This window comes from Jaculus jaculus, chromosome 7, assembly GCF_020740685.1.
Source record: "Jaculus jaculus isolate mJacJac1 chromosome 7, mJacJac1.mat.Y.cur, whole genome shotgun sequence".
NCBI classification, from domain to species: domain Eukaryota; kingdom Metazoa; phylum Chordata; class Mammalia; order Rodentia; family Dipodidae; genus Jaculus; species Jaculus jaculus.
In genome coordinates this window covers 11,247,805-11,269,000 of record NC_059108.1, presented here as the reverse complement: position 1 = coordinate 11,269,000, position 21,196 = coordinate 11,247,805, and the positions used below count along the sequence as shown (strand labels likewise).

The 21,196-nt window shown below is 43.7% G+C and overlaps 1 protein-coding gene across 12 annotated transcripts in view; it reads right to left on the bottom strand.

Annotated features, from left to right (window-relative positions):
- Positions 1-21,196, bottom strand: part of Mtus2 (microtubule associated scaffold protein 2) — a 532,186-nt gene that overhangs the window by 300,843 nt on the left and 210,147 nt on the right. For all 12 annotated transcript variants that reach the window (XM_045154627.1, XM_045154628.1, XM_045154631.1 and 9 more), the window contains one exon: positions 1,471-1,665. In XM_045154627.1, the coding sequence (XP_045010562.1) occupies positions 1,471-1,665 (195 nt within the window). The remainder of the gene's footprint in view (positions 1-1,470; positions 1,666-21,196) is intronic.

Below are 21,196 nucleotides of genomic sequence, written 5' to 3'. Positions count from 1 at the left end.
AGGGCTGGAGAGATGGCTTAGCAACTAAGGCACTGGCTTACAAAGCTAAAGAACCCAGGTTTGATTCCCCAGGACCCACGTAAGCCAGAAGCACAAGGTGGCACATGTATCTGGAGTTCGTTTGCAGTGGCTGAAGTCCCTAATACACTCACTTCCCTCCCCTTACTCCCCGCTTCTTTCTCTCTTTATATTTCTATATAAATATAAATAAATTTCTATATAAATGTAGACACACATACACACACATTTGAGAAACAGAGGAACAAAGGCATGCTGACCTCAGAGTGCTGTAAGATGAACTAGATAGGATGAGGCCTTCAAGTTCTAATGACCTCTCTCCCATCTCCATGTCTGTTCCATTTGCCAAAAACCCATGAAAGCTATAAAAGGATTCAGACATGCACTTGGCCTCAAAAGCCTGTGTTTGATGACACTAAACCTAAGCAGAAGCTGAGATTGGCATAGAAGGAATGTTCACGGAGAGCTGTTGAGATCTGAACTACCCCCACACACACACCCGTTGCCTCAGTTCCAGAGGGAGCAAAACAGGGAGTGTCCTTCCCATACTCATCATCCCTCGTCCCTCAGGACCCAGGCAGACAGCGCAGGAAGAGTCCTAGCTAAACCTGGGGAGCCTAGGAAACACAGCAAGCTCATCATGAGTCACTTCAGAGCAACTCCCACACAGCAGGCTGCGGCCAGGGGGGACATTCATCAGAGGTGCATATGAGCTTGAGTGTCTAAAACTATGAATTACACAATTGCAAATGGTCCCCTGTCATCACACTTATGATTCTGAGATGTCTACCATGCTAGGAGGTAGTCCATAATTACAGTGGCATTCCTGAAAGGACTCCCGCATGACCCAGAGTCTACAACAAAAGACCCACTTTCCAAAGGGGGCGGTAAAAAATCTAAAATCATGTTGGCTGTTTCCAGGAGCTGAACTAGCAGAGCGGCTCCTAGGATACTAATGTGATCCTGCGGCTCTCCCAAGGGTCCTTCATTTCTGTAATCTCTGCCATCAGTGTCCTCCATCCACTGAGATTGGAAACACAATTTCTTGATATGACATCTAATAGCAAGTAAGAACAGTAGATCGTGGTGATCTGGCAGCAATTCAAGTCCAGACAAGGTTTCACCGTGGCTTACTGGTGAAATATGCATTTATGGAATTAGTCCGCAGACAAGAAATTTCCTAGACTGAACGAGGAGCTGGAAGGCCTTTTCTTGGCAGAGCGAGTCCCCATAACTGAGAAAAGGATGGCACTAAAATAAACCAATTTTCTTTGGGACAGAATTAAAACAGTCACCACAATGCTGAAAGATTAAGAAATGAGGTCCAAAGCTTTTAACTACTCAAACCAAGAAATGATACACAGGTACCCCGGCGTGGTACTCATCCCCGGCATGTGGTCAACCTCTGAACGATGCCAGTGTCCACTCCACCCAGCCCGTCCTTCCACTTACGCGGGACAGGCCGGCTCTGCTCTGGCTGCACGCTGTCCACGGACTGGGTACTGGACACGGAGGACACACTGGAGCTCCGCACGAAGCCAAAGGCCGCCAGCTTGGCTGCGGGGAGACGCGAGTAGCCAGGAGGACGAAGTCCAGATTTGGGGAGACTGGACTTTGTAGCATTTGAACTAGCAGCTTTCTTTAAATCTGTGAAGACAAAACAATATCGTCAGCTCTCGGCAAGATGGGGACTATCGCAGATGGTGAATTCCAATTTTAAGTCCTTCGTAAATGTACTGACGCTGCGGAGTTCGCGGTGGTGCGCTCCCGAGGTCAGCACGGGGCTGATTAGTAGAGCAACCGAGGAAAAATGGCCTTTCTATGAACTCACAGGAAAGGCTAGGATGTTGACTGGAATGGGTTTATTTGTTGAAAGTTACCCTAGATTTTTGAAATCTAGAGACACTTCATATTTTAACATCCAGGACAAAGAAACCTGGCAGCAAATACTCACTAGTGATTTTAACCACCGTGTGATAAAATCTCATAGAAATCTGTCCACAAATCAACCTTCTATGGATTGCAAGAATGAGGCTGGGTTAGCCAGATTGTGATCTGAGCTCTCCCAATCGTAAGATGCATCAGCCCAATGCCCTGCCTGCCTCACACTGAGACCCTCAGCAATCCCCATGCAGAACGAGGCTGACACTGGCTTGGCGGGTTTAGTTTGAAGGGTAATAAAGCTGATGGTAAGATTTCTCCTTTTGCCATTATTTATTTTTTATGTGAGTCCAAACTTCAAATTACTTCCTAGATATGTACAGAGCTAGCTTGTCTCCTTACTCCAGAGCTTCCTTTGAATAAAACCACATCCACTTGGCCCTTTGCATCCACAGACTCTACTGATCACAATTATGTGAAAAAAAATGCACCGGTACTGAACATTATAAAGACTTTACTATTGCCATTGACTTATTAACACAGTATACCTATTTACATAGCATTTACTTGTACTAGGCAGTGTAAGTCACATAGAGGCAAATTATTCAGGAGGATGCATGGAGGTTCTAGGCAAATCCTGTACCATTCCATGGAAGAGACTTGAGCATCCAAAGATTTTGGTGTCTGTAGTGGCTTCTGGAGGCAAATCCTCATGGATACCCAGAGATGACTACACTGCTGTAAGTCTGTGTGTGCATGTTTACACCATGTGCACGTGCCCTGCCCCAACTCTGTGTGGACACTTTTCTAACTTTAATGTAATCCATACGATATATCAAATTATTATAAAGTCTTTCTTTTTCAAAACTGCATTTACCTATTTGTGTGTGTGTGTGTGTGTGTGTGTGTGTGTGTACAAGTGTACCAGGGTCTCTTGCTGCTGCAAACAGATGCCAGATGCATGTGCTGCTTTTTGCATCTGGCTTTAGATGGGTGCTGGGAACTGAACCCAGGCTGGCAAGACTTTCCAGTTGGATGCCTTTAATTTCCCAGCCAACCATTTCCCTAGCTCCTACAGTCTTTCCTTCTTTGACAATCCTCTCATGAATCACACAAGTCTTTAAGGTTGGAAGGAACAAGTCGTATTGTGTGTGTATACCACTGGTATCTATCACAGTGATTTCCACTATTTATTATTCAATAAAGGTTTCACTGAAGTCTACATTAGATCAGCTACATTAACTGAGTCCACAGTATTAGTCAAACACCACCAGTATTCTCTGCATGAATAACTGGAGAGGAGCTCAAGAATCTACCTTTTAAAAGTGCCTCTGTGGGGCTGCAGAGCTGGATCGAGGGCTAAAGGCACTTGTTCACAAAGCCTGACGGCCTAGGTTCAATTCCCCAGTATCTCTCTACAGCCAGATGTACAAAGTGCTATATTCATCTGGAGTTCATTTTCAGTGACAAGAGGTCCTGATGCACCCACTCTATCTCTCCCTCTTTTCCTCCCTCCCACCCTCTCTGTACTTAAGAATAAACAAATGAAATAATGCAAGTATTTAATAGTGTCTCAGTCATTTTGATTCAAATGATCCCTGGATCCTTGCGGTGTAATGTGAAATATCCCCATAGCCTCACATGTTTGGATGCTTAAGCTTCACCTGGTGGTGCAGTTCAGGAAGGCCATGAAGCATTTGTGAGGTGCAGCCTTGCTGGAAGAAGTATATCATTGGATGTGAGACTTGGGGCGAAATAGCCCAGCCTCACTTGCCACAGCCAACTTGTTCTCACTCTTTCCTCCCTGCTAAGGGGGCACTGTGGTTCTGGCTTTCTGCTCCTGCTGCAGAGAGCCACTGAGGCTGGACAATGTGGTGCAGGGTCGAAGGCTCCGTGACGCCATTGCATGAAACTGAATACGAAGCGTGGGTGTTGGTCGAGACCCCAGGATTTTGGAGATGCCAGGATGACAGGTTGCCCACCAAAGAAGGCTGCTGGCTTGGGGTGGGTCCGTCCTGGGAAAGGGGTTATAAGCAGCATGGCTGGAGGTTTGGAGCTGCCCAAGCGCTTTGGATTCTGGATGGTCTCATCAGATGTCTGAGGTGTTAAGACATGAGCTGAAGGATCTGGTATTTTCCCTGTTGAGTTCTGATCTTGCACTGGATCAGTCTTTTCTTGCTTTGCCCTCAACTCCTCTCTTTTTAAGTGGGGATGTTTACTCTGTGCCATTCTATGTTGAAGGCATGTAACTTGTGTTTGGATTTGAAAGGGCCCTGTCTATTGATACAAAAGTCCTGATCCTCAATGGTATGAAAAAATAAATAAATACCAAGAACACCCTGCAGCACGGTGAAAGGATCAACTCATCCTACTTATCCCCAGTATCCTGAAATTCTATAATTTAACTATTGTGCAGCAAGGCCCCTCTCCCTGAGAACACTGGGAGCTCCATGGAGGAACGAATTTAAATATTTTTATTTATTTATTTATTTGACAAAGAAAGAGGGGGAGAGGGAAAGAGAGAGAATGAGCATGCCAAGGCCTCCAGCCACTGTAAACAAACTGCAGACACATGAGCCCCCTTGTGCATTTGGCGGGTCCTAGGGAACCGAACCTGGGTCCTTTGGCTTTGTAGGCCAACGCCTTAACTGCTAAGCCATCCCTCCAAGCCCGCGGAAGGAATTTATATAGAAGAAAAGTCGAGACTCCTCTGTAGCAACAACCCAGGAAAAAGAGGCAAGGGTGGAGGGAAAGAGAGGCAGGCACCCTCATGAGGGAGAGTGAACGGAAGCCTGACGCATAGCCGTGCTGCTGGGAGGCAGGCAAGCACAGGGAATAGCTCAGCCACCTGGGACTGTTTCACGTAAGCAGTAAACACACTCTAGTAAGATGGTGGGAGCCTGGGACCCCCCCCACACACATACCTGTACTGACATGCACATACATCTTGTTCCAAACAGTGAACTATGAACTAGTTTTCTCTTCCCCTGACTTACTACATTCATGATCATTTCCTGCATAGATATGTTCTTAGATAGATCCAGGGTCAAAACAGGAGGGGCGGGGACGGGGGGGGGGGGTCGAGTATCCAGCCTGGACTGTTTCTGGGTGCATGTCCAATAAAGCAAACTGTGTCCTCTAAGTGAACTTTGAAGGAGAAACACCTATTTACCGTCTTATGCCTGTGTATAACTGGCTAAATGTGGTTAGAATCAGATGCATCATGGGAAGGAACATGTGTAGTAGAAGAAAATATTACATAACCCAAACTCATCAACCAAACCAGAGGACCACCCAAGCTACCCCCCCCCCCACATCCCATCAACACATCTGTCCTCTACTAAAAATCCTATAAACAGAAGCCCTAGATGACTTTCTGGTGCCCTCGAGCGCTCTTCCCTCGAGTGGCTCGCTGCCCCCTTAGCAGCAGATTCCAACTTTTATTATCACTTTGTTCTTAATGAAGTTTCATACTACTTCATTATTTGTGTGTGACTTTCTTCAATTCTTTGAGTAACTCACCAAGAACTTGCAAACCAACCAGAGACCATCAGTACCAGCTGGACCCAGTAGGAAACACAAATTTTCCTACAAAATTATCTACGTTAAATTTACATAACAAAATATAAAGGGCATTGATATTTTTCTTTTCCTACCACAATATAAATCTCGAATTAATTTTAACAACTGCTTAATGTACCAACTGGCAAATCTCCAAGCTTCAGGATCTCATTAAATATAAACAAGGTACCTATATAATTATAACTTATAGTACCAATTTAATCTATTCATCTTTCATTTGCATAGTAAAATGCTAAGATCTTAGGGGAGATGTTGAACAAAAAGCAGACGGCACATAATTGTGCTTCAAATTAGCCACAGGAATTATCTTCCAAACTTCCTGGAGACTAAACTACCCCATAAATATATATATATACATGGACCTAATGATTAGTAAATTGAAATATAATTAAGTTTTTAAAACATACAAGTTGATTTAGAAAAAATGGGACCCCCATAGACCATACCCTCTGGGCCACTAGTTAATATGAGTGTAATATAAATGTAATTAGAGATTTCAAGGTAGGAAATTCTCCACTAATTCTTCACTGAACAACCCAATTTGGCTTGTTTTAACTTGGAATAAACGACACTTAACAATGAATTATTCAACCTTAATACTTACTGTGGCACTGCTCATTAAGCCCAGGAGATATAATAGTATTAAATCTACAGACATTAGACCAACAAGAAAATGGAAGATATTTGTCTTAGACAGCCGAGGATATATTGGCTCAACTCCCATTTTCACAGCTTTTAAGTCACCTTGTTCCTTCGTCATCAAAGGGATATGCTACACTTTCACCTAGCTGCTACCCACGGGACACCTCCTTACCCTTGCCCCTGCACACAGTCTTTGCAAGGAAGAGCTTAGCGCCCAGGTTTTCCTAGGAGCACAGGGATGACACTGTATTGATGTAATCCTCCTCTGAGAACATTCATTTGACATACTTATTCAGAACATACCAAGGAATACAAAGAAATTCAGAGAGAGAGAGAGAGAGAGAGAGAGAGAGAGAGAGGTGGGTGGGGAAGGCCATTCCTTTATGCATAGTGCAAAGTTCTGCCCGCCTCAGTTAGATTCCTGAGAGGTCTGTGGTAAACCACTGGGCCTTCATCCCTGACACTGTCAAGAAGGAATTAATGATGCTATCAGCACACAGAATATTGGAGAAATCTAAGATTGTAGACTCTTTCAGGTTTAAGAGGGCAAATATTTTCATTTGTTAATTGAACTGAAATTCAGATTTTCTGGGGTTCTCTATACCAAGGGTTTAAATGATGTCCGCAGCTCAATCAACATGCTTTTCTTCACCTCCCTCAAAGTGACTTCATGGTGGCTGTAGCAATTGCCTCTCAGGCTTCCTGGTATCTCTAGGCCACCAGTAATGGCTCTAAGTTGCCTATAAGCTTTTGATATAAGAAACTGTATCATTTGCCAAACAGAACATGAGAATTCAAAATGCCAGGAATATGTTGATCTTTCCTGAGAAGCAGAGTTTTTTTTTTTTTTTTTTTTTTTTTTAGAGAGGGAGAGAATATTGGTGCCCCAGAGCCTCAACCACTGCAATCAAATGCCAGAAGCTTCTGAAACCTTGTGGACATTTGCGACCTTGAACTTGCCTTGCTTTTGTGCACCTGGCTTATATGGGATCTGGAGAGGGATCAAACATGGATCCTTAGACTTTGCAGGCAAGTGCCTTAACCACTGTGTTATCTCTCCAGCCCCTTTTTTTAGAGAAGGAGAGAGAAAAAGAAGAAGCAGCATAGATTTTATATGCCCTGAATCTGTGAGACTCGGAAAAGCAGTAAGCTGAACATAGCTACCAAGGCCTTGTTGTTATAGGTTGGAGCCAAACCCGGGTCCTCTGGTACATCCCGCCTATAGGAGTGGATGCCCGCCCCTCCCCACCGCCCATCTCCTGATGTCAACAGTGCTACAGCAGGTCTCTCTCCTAGATCCACTGGGGATCAAGTGCCAAAAAGCAGTGGAAGGCCACTGGACCCGTCACTACCACACCTGGCGGATCATTGACAGCTACTTCTCTCCTCCCACCCCCTTAACTGAGGCATCTCTGACAAGAGATGAGAGGGTTTCGGTGAGCTTGAGCTTCCTTAGCAAACATCCTGTAATACGGATAGTTGAAACTGCAGAAACTTTGGTGGCTACACGTGCAAGACTAGGGTGCTGACATGGTCAGGTTCTGGCCACGGCTCTCTTTCTGCCTTTCAGACAACAGCCTACTGGCTGTATCCACAGACAACAGAGAGAAGAGACTCTGGTGTCTCATGCTCATCATCCCTCTCTCATGACCTCACCCAAATCTAATCAGCTTACAAAGGCCCAAGACCTGGTACAACTGCATTCCAGAGAAGAGCTTAAGCATTTGAAATTGAGGGAGACAGAACTACTCAGTGCATAACAGGACTCAAAGAACAAATTTCAGGCAGTTGTACAACATCATATGCTTTGGCTAAAATTTGCATATTTTTAGACTCTTGACATATTGCCAATGGTTGGTTGCCTGGCCTAGCCAACAGCAGCAAAAATTCCATCTTCAAGATTGCCCTCTTTTGATTTTTTTTTTTTTTAAATCCTGGGACTGTTTTGCCTCACAGATATTCAGATGAATGTTTTCCTGTCAACTAAAGGCACAGAACAAAGACCTCACACCAAGACACTCCTCATCTACTTTGAACATCCAGACGTTGCTGGGATGAGCAAGATACTCATTTTACTTCTCAGAATATGAACTTCAGAGCTCTTAGACATTTGAGGGAAATTTCACCTCCCCTGAGGCTTCATCCATCACCATAATGGCTTACTAAATAAGTTCAAATTCACTTAAGAACATTATGGTACATTTTAGTCATTTGTCAAAGATCAAGGGTGAATTTTATAGTGCCAGACTCTAGTGTTTGAAAAAAGAAAGAAGAATAAAAAAAAAAAAAAGTGCAGGAGACAGCTCAGCCCATGGTAGTACTTGGATCTGAGTTCAGTCCTTCAAAAGGGCCACCTGTTCTTCCAATGCTGGGGATGTGGGGGCAAGTAGATCACTGGGGCCCGCTGACCAACCACCCTGTCTACTTGGCGAGTTCTAGGCCAATGAGAAAACCTGTATCAAAAACAGATGGCTTGAGCCAGGCATGGTGGCGCATGCCTTTAATCCCAGCACTAGGGAAGCAGAGGTGTTAGGATCGCCATGAGTTCGAGGCCACCCTGAGACTACATAGTGAATTCCAGGTCAGCCTGAGCCAGAGGGAAACCCTATCTCGAAAAAAAAAAAGATGGCTGGCACCTGAGAAACAACACTTAAGGTTGCCCTTGGGCCATGCACACATACACATGTACACACATACACATGCACACACGTACACATGTGCACACACATGTGTGCACGTGTACACACATACACATGCACCACAACAACACTGAAGAATAGGAGAAAACATTTACATATTACCTATCTGGTAAGTTTCTAGTACTCAAAATGAATATAGAACTATTTCACTCACCAGTGAAAAGAAAAACAACACAATTTTATAATTAGTGAAGGGTTTGAGTAGATAGCTCTCCAAAGCAGATATACAAAAGGCAAATAAGCACTTTTTGACAAGACACAAACATCTATAGGCATCAGAAAAATGCAAATCAACATCACAGTGAGATACTATTTCATTAGGAGAACGATTATCAAAAAGACAGGCAATGGAGCTGGAGAGATGGCTCAGCATTTAAGGCATTTGTCTCCAAAGCCCAAGGACCCAGGTTCGATTCCCCAGGACCCATTTAAGCCAGATGCACAAGGTGGTGCATGTGTCTGGGGTTCATTTTCAGTGGCTGGAGGCCCTGACACATTCATTCTTCCTTTCTCAAACAATAAATAAAAAAAATATTTTAGAAAACATTTTTTAAAGAGATAACAAGTACTAGCAAACAAAGGAAGCGCTTCAGATCCTCATGCATGTAGGGCACAGAAATTCTGAAAAACAGTCTGGAAGTTCCTCAAAAGGTTAAATGCAGCGGTATCATGTGATTAAGTAATTCTTTTAAGTGCACCCCCAATGAAGACTTAGTTATACACAACAAGGCATGCTGTTGTGTGGCATTTTCTTTCCTCTGGGAAGAACACCATGTCATCCTGGGGTAGAGGATGCTTTGGCCCGGCAGTCATGGCAACTTTGGAGCAGAACACTAAAGTGGTATGCGGGTCTCTGGCCATGGTAATGGGGTTACTGAGACTCTAGTGGAAGGAAGAGGGAAAGGCTACAAGACTCTCACCTAGGAGTCCAGAGATTTATTCCCATCAGCTCTCCCCAGAGCTGCAAGTGACCTTGGGAGACGCTAGGTTATGCAGGGGGCGGAAGGCTAACTAGAAGGGGACACCAGGATGTAGCCTCCATAAGGTCGCCATCCAGGATGGGGTGAGACTTTGCTGTTATGCAGCTGCCAGTGAGCCACCCACACTTCTGAAAGTGCAACTCCTCATTGAGCTCTGTAAGGAACCCTAATAAGCCCATTGGCTCAGCCAAACTACATTTCACTGCAGCCATTACTTTGGTCTGTCATTGAAGCCACATCTGGGGTGAAGAGATGTCAGTTCCCATCCCTCCCCCCCCCCACCGGTGAAGAAGTTTCATGCACTGATATCACCGTTCACAGTGGCACTGTTTAACAGATAGAAGGCAGAAACAATACAAGTAAACCTCCACCAATGAATGGGATAGCTTCACGCTGAGATATATTTCAGCCACAGGAAGGGGAACTCTACTGATGTATGTTATCTTAAAGATGAAGCTTGAAAATACGAAGACCAAAACCAAAAGGCCATATTTTATATAATCACTTCCATTTCATGAAATGTCAAGAAAAGGCAAATCTAAAGAAACAGAAAATAGGAGCTTCTCAGGACTAGAGTATGGTTTTTATCCCTCTTCTGGGGAAGATAAAAATGTTCCAAAATTGTGTTTATGGCTGAACAATTCTGTGGGTATGCTAAAAACACTAAATGGTGCTTTGAAGTAATTATGTGTAGCTTGTGAATTAAATCTCAATAAAGCTGTTATATTCCATCAAAAGTCTAGAAGGTAGAATATGGGGAAGAGAATATAATCAAAGTACATGATCTACATGTATGAACATAGAATGAAACTCGCAACTCTGAACCACAAACATGCAATTTGAAAAGCAAAGGTTTTTAAATCAAACATAAAACAAATTAGAATGCATACTTTTCATCTCTAGTTGAGCCACAGAATTGAAATAAACCCATGAGGCAGAAGATCTAGCTCAGTTGGCAGAATGCTTGTCTATCACGCATGGGGCCCCAGGCTCAATCTTCAGTACTGTATGAACTGGGCGTGGTGACACACGTCTATAACCTCAGCACACCGGGGCTGGAAGCAGGAGGATAGGAAGTTCAAGGTCATCCTCAACTACATAGTGAGTCTGAGGCCAGCATGAGTTACATGAGACTCTAACAAAAAAGAAAAAAGAAAAACAGAAGGGAAAAAGGGAAGGGGAATGGTAAGAGGAAGAGAGAGGAAGGGAACAAGAATGGAGCCATAAGTATTTTCCCAATCTGTATACCTTCTCTTAGTCAGATAGAGAGTTTGATCTATCATTGTACGCCCTCTACAAAAACACTTCTACCAGAGAGGAGAAATAAATGTTTTGTATAACACATCAAAGTCCCTTCCAAATGAATATAGCTATAGTGGGGAAACTAATTAAAATAAATTCAAAGTTAATAAACATTTTTGAAAATCCTAGAATCAAATATTCAACCCTCATGCAAGGAAGCTAAAGTTAGCTTATTTATTTATTTTTTTCAAAGCTTTACTTTCTGACAAGGTTTTACTAGAAAAAAAAAGATAAGCATTTCTGTTTGAACAACAAAAACGATTTTGTTACCTACTGAAAGTTGAAAACATGGTTGCTGTTTCAAAGTAATATTATTTTTCCATTGAAGGACAAATCCTTTAATCAAAGCAAATCTTCCCATTTCAATAGGACTGGAATTATATTTGTGTTGGCTTTTTCCTTTTTACATTTATTCTTTTTTAAATTACGTCTAGGAAGCTAGAATACCTCAACCAACTAAAATCAGATCACAATGCTTACACATCAATATTGTACTGGTAAAAAGACACGTCCATCATCATCCAACATTCTTGGCATCTTGACAATACAATGAGGAGGTTAAAAGTGAATGCATTTAAATCCAATTCAATATGCATTCAGAGACACATCTTTCTTGCAAGGCCCTTTACAACGTGCAGTGAGAAATTCAGAAACAAGTAAGTGTGTCCCAAGTGGGGCTGAAAACCTTCCGGAGCAACGGAGTATGTCCAAGACAGAGCAGAGGCAAGGTGAGGGCTATGGAGGAAAGAATAAAATAAAATAAACAGAGGATGGAGAGATGGCTTGCCAGTTAAGGTGTTTACCTGTAAAGCCTAAGAACCCAGGTTCGATTCCCTAGGACCTACATTAGGCAGATGCGCAAGGAGTTCATTTGCAGTGGCTAAAGGCCCTAGCACACCCATTCTATCTATTTGCCTCTTTCTCTCTGTCACTCTCTCAAATAAATAAATAAAAATGTTAAGAATCGCATCATCTCCACCCTTGTTCAACCCCCATGTGATTGCAGAATTAACCAAATCTGACTGTAATCTCATGGGAAGTCCCAAGGCAGAATCGTTCCGCCAAGCTCCTCCCGGTCAGTATATGATAAACGATTGTTGCAGTTCAATACAATGATATCTGGGGTGACCTGTTCCATAGCAACATGTAATGGATGCAGATTTTGGTGCTTAGAAGACATATGCTACTATCACAAGAACTACTGTGTAAGAATGATTTTGGAATCAGGCCGTGTTTATTACTTTTCCATTGCTGTTAAACAAATACATTACCAGAAGCAACTTGCAGAAGGACAGGGTTTATTTCAATTTACATTTCAAAGGGGATATAATCCATTATGGTGGGGAAGGCAGGGCAGGCCAGCTTGTCACATTTCAACCTGAGTCAGGAAGTAAAAGGTGAACATGAAGTGGGACTGGACTACAAAACCTCAAGGCCCACTTCTTAAAGGCGCCACAACCTTACCAAATAGTACCATGGGCCAGGGATCGAGTATTCCTAAGTGAACCTATGGGAGACATTTTACATTCCAACCACGACATTCTGCCCTCAGACCCCGTAGGTCCCATAACCACCTCATGATGCTAAAATGTACTTAGTCCACCTTCAAAAGTCCCCAGAGTTTTTAATAGTCCTATCATTTCAATATTCCAAAGCCTCCTCTGAGACTCGAGGCACTGTCTTAACTGGAACCCTCTGTATAATCAAAAATCAAATTATATGCTTTCCTATATATATATAGGAAATATATATATATATATATGTATATATAATATATATATATATGTATATATATATATAATTATATACTATAAATATATATTATATAAATATTGTATTATATATATGTATATATGTAGGAAATATATATTTATATAATTTATATAATTAAATACTATACATATATATTATTTAAATATTATATAAATTATATAAATATATATATTTATATATAATGACACAGAACAAACATTCCCATCCCAAGAGGGAGGAATGAGTGCACAGCAAGGAAAAGTTGGACCACAGCCAACATATAATGCTCCCAAGGAAAACAGCAAATGGTGAAGCTCCTTGTCTGGTATCTGGAATGTGCAATGCAATTATCTGGGTTCCAAAACAGGTTTGGGTAGCTCCACCCATTCAGCTCTGCTGCCTGGATCGAACAGAGTCTCTTACTTGGCTTAGCTTTGCTCTAAGCCTATAGCTTTTCTTGGCAGGCATCCCGTGGTCCTGGAATCTTCAATATCCTGGGGTCTCCACTACAACTGAGGGTTCATCTTCTCAGTTTCACACTGCAGCCTCACAAACTGGAACTTTCAGTGGGTGGGGTCTTGTTCTCAGGGCATCTTTCCTACTGTTCTAGTACAGAGCAGGAGTTAACCAGGCTAATCTCTTTAACAATTCCAGCTGCTTTCTCAGCACCAGCATGCTCGTTGTGAGAAACTTCAAACTTGTTTCTATCCTCACTAAATGTCACATTCTTTATGTATATTTGACCTGCTTGCTGCTCTGTAGACTTGGATAAGAGCAGTGACCAGAAGCCACAACGCAGACAGAATGCTGAGATGTCGTGTCATCTTTTTTTTTTCCTTCAAACAAATTCAACGTTGCTCAATGTATCTAGTTTCTTTGGCAGAATATCATATTAGCTGTCTTTAGCTCAGTTCCTGATAGAGTCCTTATACCCTTCTGAAACCTCATGACCTGGGTATCTACTGTCCATGTTTCTCTCAGTGTTCTGGCCTTCTAAACTCCCTCCAGAACAGCCTCTTAAGCTCTGCTTGTAGCATTCTAAGGCTTCTCTAGCCCAAAGTTCCAAATTGTTCCACATTCTCCCCATAGTCCAGTTTGAAAAGCCCATGAAACAAATAAGTTTATTGCAGCAACAACCTTACTTCTCTGTACCAGTTTTCTGTGTTAATTACTTTCTTGTTGCTGTTAGCAAACACCTGACCAGAAGCAGCTTAAGAAACGTTCTCACCACTTACACTTTAAGGAGATACAGTCCATTATGACAAGGAATTGGAAGGCTGGCTCGTAATATTTCAGCAAGTCAGGAAGCAGAAGAGTGATTAGGAAGTAGAGATAAGCTATAAAAGTGAGGCTTTACCTCCAGAAAGTTCCGCAACCTTCCCAACAACCCTACCAGCTGGGAGCCCAGTGTCCAAACACAGGAGCCTATGGGGGACATTTTATATTCAAACCATAACAGGCAGGAAGCTACACTGACCTTCAGGGGAACCCAAAACCTTCAAAGAGACTTTCAGAATACGCCTCCTGGACTTTTGGGCAAGCTGCCAACGATGTTGAAGAAGGGGAAGAAACCTATGGGAAGCAACTTGTTTATAAGCAAGCAACAGTTTTACTGTTGGAATATGGAGCGTAGATGTTATAGCGAATAAACCCAGAAGTTACTAAGATTTCTCAGTAGGGAGCTGAAGGTACCATCTATATCCCTCTTACACTTTTGGCACTGTGTAAGAAAGAACAGACGGCTAAGCTAAACACCTCAGTATAAAGAGACTGTGATATATTCAGGATTTAGGGTTTGCTGGGTGTTGCAGTTACCACCTCGTTTCCAGGACAAAACACCTGACTGGAAGCAGCTTATGGAAGGAGTGTGTTTGTTTCAGCTCTGACAGTCTCAGGGAGAAGTTTAATCATGGCAAGCAGAGCACAGCACAAGAAGGAAGCTGACTCACATCATCACACAGCAGCATGGAGGAGTCAGCAAGAGTGAGCTAGCCAGCGTGGGCACGGGGAAGGACGGCTCACAATGGCACACCAACTCCAACAAGGGCTCCACCAGCCTGGGGATAAAGTAGGAGACTTAATCATGAGCACATAAGGCCACTGAGGACAATACACATTCAAACCACCATGGTGAGTCTGAAAATTCCTAGCCTCTCCATATGGTAAATAAACCAAAATAAATAATAATAATGATATAGCTTCTGTCAACAATCCTATCTAGGCCACTACCAGAAAAATCATGGTCTAATAATGAAGCCAAATGTGCCTGGGCATCCTTTTGGCAAGACTACGGTAAGATCTAAAGTAACATTAAAAATAAGTAACAGTTGGGCTGGAGAGATGGCTTAGCGGTTAAGCGCTTGCCTGTGAAGCCTAAGGACCCCAGTTCGAGGCTCGGTTCCCCAGGTCCCACGTTAGCCAAATGCACAAGGGGGCGCACACGTCTGGAGTTCGTTGGCAGAGGCTGGAAGCCGTGGTGCGCCCATTCTCTCTCTCTCCCTCTATCTGTCTTTCTCTCTGTGTCTGTTGCTCTCAAATAAATAAATAAATAATTAAAAAAAAAATAAGTAACTGTTAAATACTAAAGCTGTTAAAAAACCTGAGGTTGTTGTCCTCTGGCAGCCTTAACAGAGCCTGGGATAGAGAAAGGTTTATTTTGAAATAATTTTCAGGTATAGCTTTTGTGTAATGAAGTAAAAGCAATAATATTAAAGGAAACTCACAAGCTTTGTAAAGAACATGCAGTGGTAGCTTAGACCACATTAGCTGAAAGGAGATCTTTAGAACTCCTACATGCAGAAACCAGGCCGAGAACACCCCTGTGATTTCAACCTTTTACTGAAAAGGAACCAAGTCCAAGAGGGAAGAGCCAAGAGCCCAGAGAGGGGAGACAAAAGACACACACACACACACACACACACACACACACACACACACACGAAAAAGAAAAGAACACTCAGCTCTTACGAATCATTGTGGGCCAGTGACTCCTAGGGGCCTTCCATGATGCCTCAACTTTAAATGGAAATATCTACTGACATTACCCTTTGCCTGCGCAACTGGTGTGTGTGTGTTGGGGGGAGGTGAAATAGTTTCTTTCTTTAACTCAGTTTGTGATTCAAGATGACTTGGCTTCAAGGAGATACACTCGAGTATGTCTAAGTAGCTCATTCTCTCTCTAGGACCCAACTCAGATGACAGTGTTCTGGAAACTGAGCTGTAAAGAATGAGACTTTAGGGACCTAATAAAGGATGTGGGAGGGTATTTTTCACAAATAGGGCCATAGACCATAGGAAGCCAGGGAGAAGACTGTGGTAACTACTTCCCAAGATGCACCCCCCACCCTGCTAATTGTAATGATCTCATTCTCTAGTACTCACATCCTTGGGTAGCTTCCTCACAATGAGCCACCATTAATACAATCCTGAGGCTGTGGGACTTTGGAGGCAATCATAAAAATGCATCTGGCTTCCTCCTGTGCCTCTTGCATTGCTCACTCTGGGGAAGCCAATCACCATGTCACAAGAGTACTCAAGAAACCTTGTCTAGAGACCAAGAAGGACGGAAGTGACCATACCTTGCCAACAGCCAGTACCAACTTACCAGCCGTGTGAATGAAATGGGCCCTTAGCTTCCGGCTTCAAGCTGACTTCCGACTCTCTGGATTCGAGAAACATGCTCTGTGTGATGGGGCCAGTCTCTAAACATACCGACATAGTGACACCTCAGCTTGGCAAAGAGAATGACCTAGTTTCCACTCCCACAGCCCCACGTCATGAGAAACCATCCGGCATCAAGTCAACCAGGACAGCTGATTGTCCCAGAGTCACAGCTCTCAGGCCTAACCGGCAACCCCAACACTTGCGAATGAACTGTGGATGTGGACGTAGGTGGGAAAATCCAAGTGTATGAAGCCTGATGATAATAAGATGGACAGGCCTAGAGTAATAATGGAATGAGCTGTCAGTCAGAGGTTGGGGCCAATTCTCTACCAACTCACAATGTCTGCAACGTCTCAGCAAAGCCAGATTATTAACACGTGGAAGTGAAGCTCCGAGCTGTGACATGTGAATAGTCACGTGCAAAGGGATGTCACTGGGCCATACCTTATGCCACATATAAAACATCTCAGAATTGATATAAGGCCTGAATTTAAGAGATAAAACGATAGCAGTCTTAGAAGAAACTACAGGCATAAATTTTCATGAACTTGAGTTAGGCAATGTCTTCTTTGTTAGGACAGCAAGAGTGTAGGTACAAAAGAAAAAGTACTGATCATAGTATCAAGATTAAAATGGTAAAAGAAACCAAAAAAAAAAAAAGGCTAAAATGGTAGTACACACTTTTTGTTTTGTTTTGTTTTTCGAAGTAGGGTCTCACTGTAGCCCAGGCTGTCCTGGGATTCACTATGGAGTTTCAGGGTGGCCTTGAATTCATGGCTATTCTCCTACCTCTGCCTCCTGAGTGCTGGGATTCAAGGCCTGCGCAACCACACCTGGCAGTGGTAGACACTTTTAGTCCCAGCACTTGGAGAGGCAGAGGTAGGAGGATTGCTGTGAGTTGAGGTCAGCTTGAGACTCCATAGTGAATTCCAGGTCAGCCAGGGCTAGAGTGAGAACTGACCTCAACCCTCCCCCCTCCCCACAACAAAAAGGCAATCCAATTTTAAAGTTGGCAAAGGATCTTAAAAAGCATTTCTTTAAAGAAGATGCATAGGCCAGGCATGGCAGTGCATGCCTTTAATCCCAGCACTTGGGAGGCAGAGGTAGGAGGATCGCCAAGAGTTCGAGGCCACCCTGAGACTACATAGTGAGTTCCAGGTCATCCTGGGATAGAGCGAGACCCTGCCTCTAAAAACCAAAGAAGATGATGCGTGAATGGCTAAGGACACACAAATACATGCTCATGACCACCAGTCCTTGCAAGTGCAAGTCAAAATCATAAGTGGCTGTCAATAGGAAGCAGAGAATAAGGTTTAGAGAGGTAGGAGAGAAATTGGAAGTTCATGTACCAATGATGAGAACATATCATGGTAGGGCAACTCTGGAAAACAGTTACGTCTGAGCCAGTCATGCCACTTCTGAGTTTATGCCCAGGAGATATAAAAACAAATATCAGGCACAAAACTCATACAAGTAGCAAACAACCATAATAATTAATAACAGCTAAAAATAGAAACAACCCTAATCTCCATCAACTAATGTGCTGTGGACACACAGTTGGAAATGATTCAACAATTAAAGGGAATTGTTGTGGACTGGGTTATGTCACCTCAAAATCCATACGTTGCAGCCTTAATCCCATATTAGTCTTAAAGGTAATAATGAAGGCTTAATGAGGCCGTATGGGTGAGGTGCTGATCCAATTTGAACAGAGGAAGAGACCTCAGTGACACAAAGCCCTGTGCACGCAGAGAAAAGCCACATGAGAGCTCATACACTAAGGAGAGATGGCTCAGCAGAATCCAGCCACGTTCATAGCTGATCTTGGGCTTCTAGCTCCCAGCACTGGGAGAAAATAAATGTCTAAGCCACAGAGTCTGAGGTCTTCTCTTGTGGCTGGCTGAGGAGATAAATATAGGAGTGGAATACTGACATGTTATAAATTAGCCAAACATTGAAAGCATTATATCCAATAAAGGAAGCCACACACTAAAGACATATTATATAACTCTGTCCCACGAGATTCTAGGACGGGCCAATCTAGAGAGACAGAAAGATGAGCGGTTGCCAGCGGCTGGTGACTGAGGAAAAACTAAAGTGACAGCAAATTGATACTTCTTTGTAGAGTGGCGAAATATTCTAAAATTGCTGTGGTAACGGGTGCACAATTTTGAGAATTGTTAAAGCCACTGGATTTTCACTTTCAATGGGTAAAGAATACGGTATTTGAATTACATCTCAATAAAACTATAATTTAAGAGGAAGAAAAACAGGCGAGAGATTGACAGAAGCAGAGACCGAGAAGTAAAGAAAAATAGGCAGATGGCTGACCAAGTCATCCCTCGCCGCTCTGAAGACAGCGGAGTGAAACCGAAACATTCCAGACCCAGGCAAGCCCTCCAGCCACCTGCGCGTAGTGACCGAGGGAGAAGCGGCAGCAGAAGGACGAGGGCAGAGAACAAATGGTCCCTCCTCAGTTCCACCAAGTTCAGCCCAGTTGCAGGAACACTCCTGAAGCCACGCCAGCTCTTGCAAAATAAAAGCCGAATGTGGCACAGTCCTGTTAACCCCGCCATCAGTCACAACGTGTGCACTTTTACGACAAAATGTGCTGAGTGTCAAGTCAAAGGCAGGAACGCAGAGCAGTGGGGGCGGGTCTGGGCTGGCTAAGGAATGGGTCCATTTTTTAAAAATTTTTTTGTTTATTTTATTTATTTGAGAGTGACAGACAGAGAGAGAAAGAGACAGATAGATAGAGAGAGAATGGGCGCGCCAGGGCCTCCAGCCGCTGAAAACAAACTCCAGACACGTGCGCTCCCTTGTACATCTGGCTAACTTGGGTGCTGGGGAATCAAGCCTCGAACTGGGGTCCTTAGGGTTCACAGGCAAGTGCTTAACCGCTAAGCCATCTCTCCAGCCCAGGAATGGGTTCTCGAAGCAGAAAGACTTACTGAGTCATCCAGGGTAAGCCAACAAGGCTGGGGGAGGGGTGAAGCAGGGAAGGCAACATCTGAGACAGGTGCCCTGGAAGCTGGTTGGATAGCCCCTCATTGACAAATTAAGAGTTTGTTCTACCACGAACAATACAAAGCCAATAAAGCATTATAAGGGCCGAGAGAGGGGGGGGGGGGAGAAAGAGAGAGAGAGAAGGAGGGAGGGAGGGAGGGAGGGAGGGAGGGAGGAAGGGAGGAAGGGAAGGAGTCAGGTTTGGTTTTCCGGGTAGGGGCAGGCTTGCACAGGAGCAGGGAGGAGGTAGCAAAGTTGGATGGGGGCAGGTGGAGAAGGGAGTGCTGACACAGGAAGGCCCGGGATGGGCTGGAATGATGACGCAGAACGACAGAGTCAACAGGCCGCAGGTGTTGCTGGCTGATTCATTTGTTTGTGGGCCGAGGACAGGATTTGTTATTGAGCAACAACAACAAAAAAAAATTCTACACATCTGCAAGGTCTCTAAGAGCATCACCACAGTCACATTCCACCCCCCCACCACCACTAAGGTCAGGCACACCTGCAGACAGAACAGTTTACAGGGACTTCAGGAAACGGGACAAAAATGCCTTGTTGAAGGCGGTCCTACAGAGTGATGGGGTGTCCTGCATGGTGACCCCTGTGATCTTCAGAGTGAACCCTAGAAAACCGTACAGAGAAGATGACTGGGAAGACTCCTGCACAGGCAATAGTGTGGACAGAATGATGCTTTCAATTTAAACACTCGATCTGCCAAAGGGTAAGGGCAAAACTACACACACACACACACACACACACACACACACACACACGTGCGCGCACTTGTTAACCTCATTATACAAGTGTATGCTGCCTGATCAAAAGAAACCCTTGTCAACAATGATGGCTCACAGGAGCATTTGCTATCCAGGCAAGAATAGGAAACAAGTGAGATCTGTCACTGTATTGTGTTTTGTTTTGAAGTTTGCAAGTTGCAACCACATCGGCCTAAGGTTAGAAAACAAAACACTGAACTAAATGAGAAAATAATCTCCAAGACCAAATCAAGCTATTTATGCAGTGTATGTTTAACTGAGACTCTAATCTTGAGTTTACTATCTCACAATGACCTAAATGAAAGGCGTGAACACTTTTGGATTATTGGAATAAACAGTGTCCAGGTATTTTGCATTCTTTTCAGTCTTCTTATACCACCTAGAGCAATTGAGTTTAATGCAGAGAATCGCAGCTAGCCAGCTACATGTTTCCCATGGCACTAGAAGCAAACCCTCACCAGTATATACATGCATCCAAGCTTCTGTGTCAGAGAAGGGGGCTGGGAAGGAGGAGGATCAGAACTGGGCAGGAAGGAGCACTGTCAACAGAAGGAAACAGCCCAAGGCACAAGGACGATAAATACTGAAAATTGCAGGCTCTGCTGCAGGACAGAGCTGCTTACGAACAGAAAGGATCTCCAAGGGCATGTGCAGTCCATGGTGACGTTGTACAAGCCCATCTTTCAGAATGAGAGGAGCCAGCGACAAAGCGCGGACAGTAGATCTCTCCATGGTACTGAGCTGCCGCTGCTGCGTTAGAAATGCCGGCTGATAAGCCTCGGCTCGCCCGTCATTGATTGTCAGGAGAGCCGGCAGCAGCTCACATCTAATCAAAAAGCACAGAACTTTTATGAGCAAATCCAGTTGACTCGTCTGTTTTCTGATCAGTGGCCTT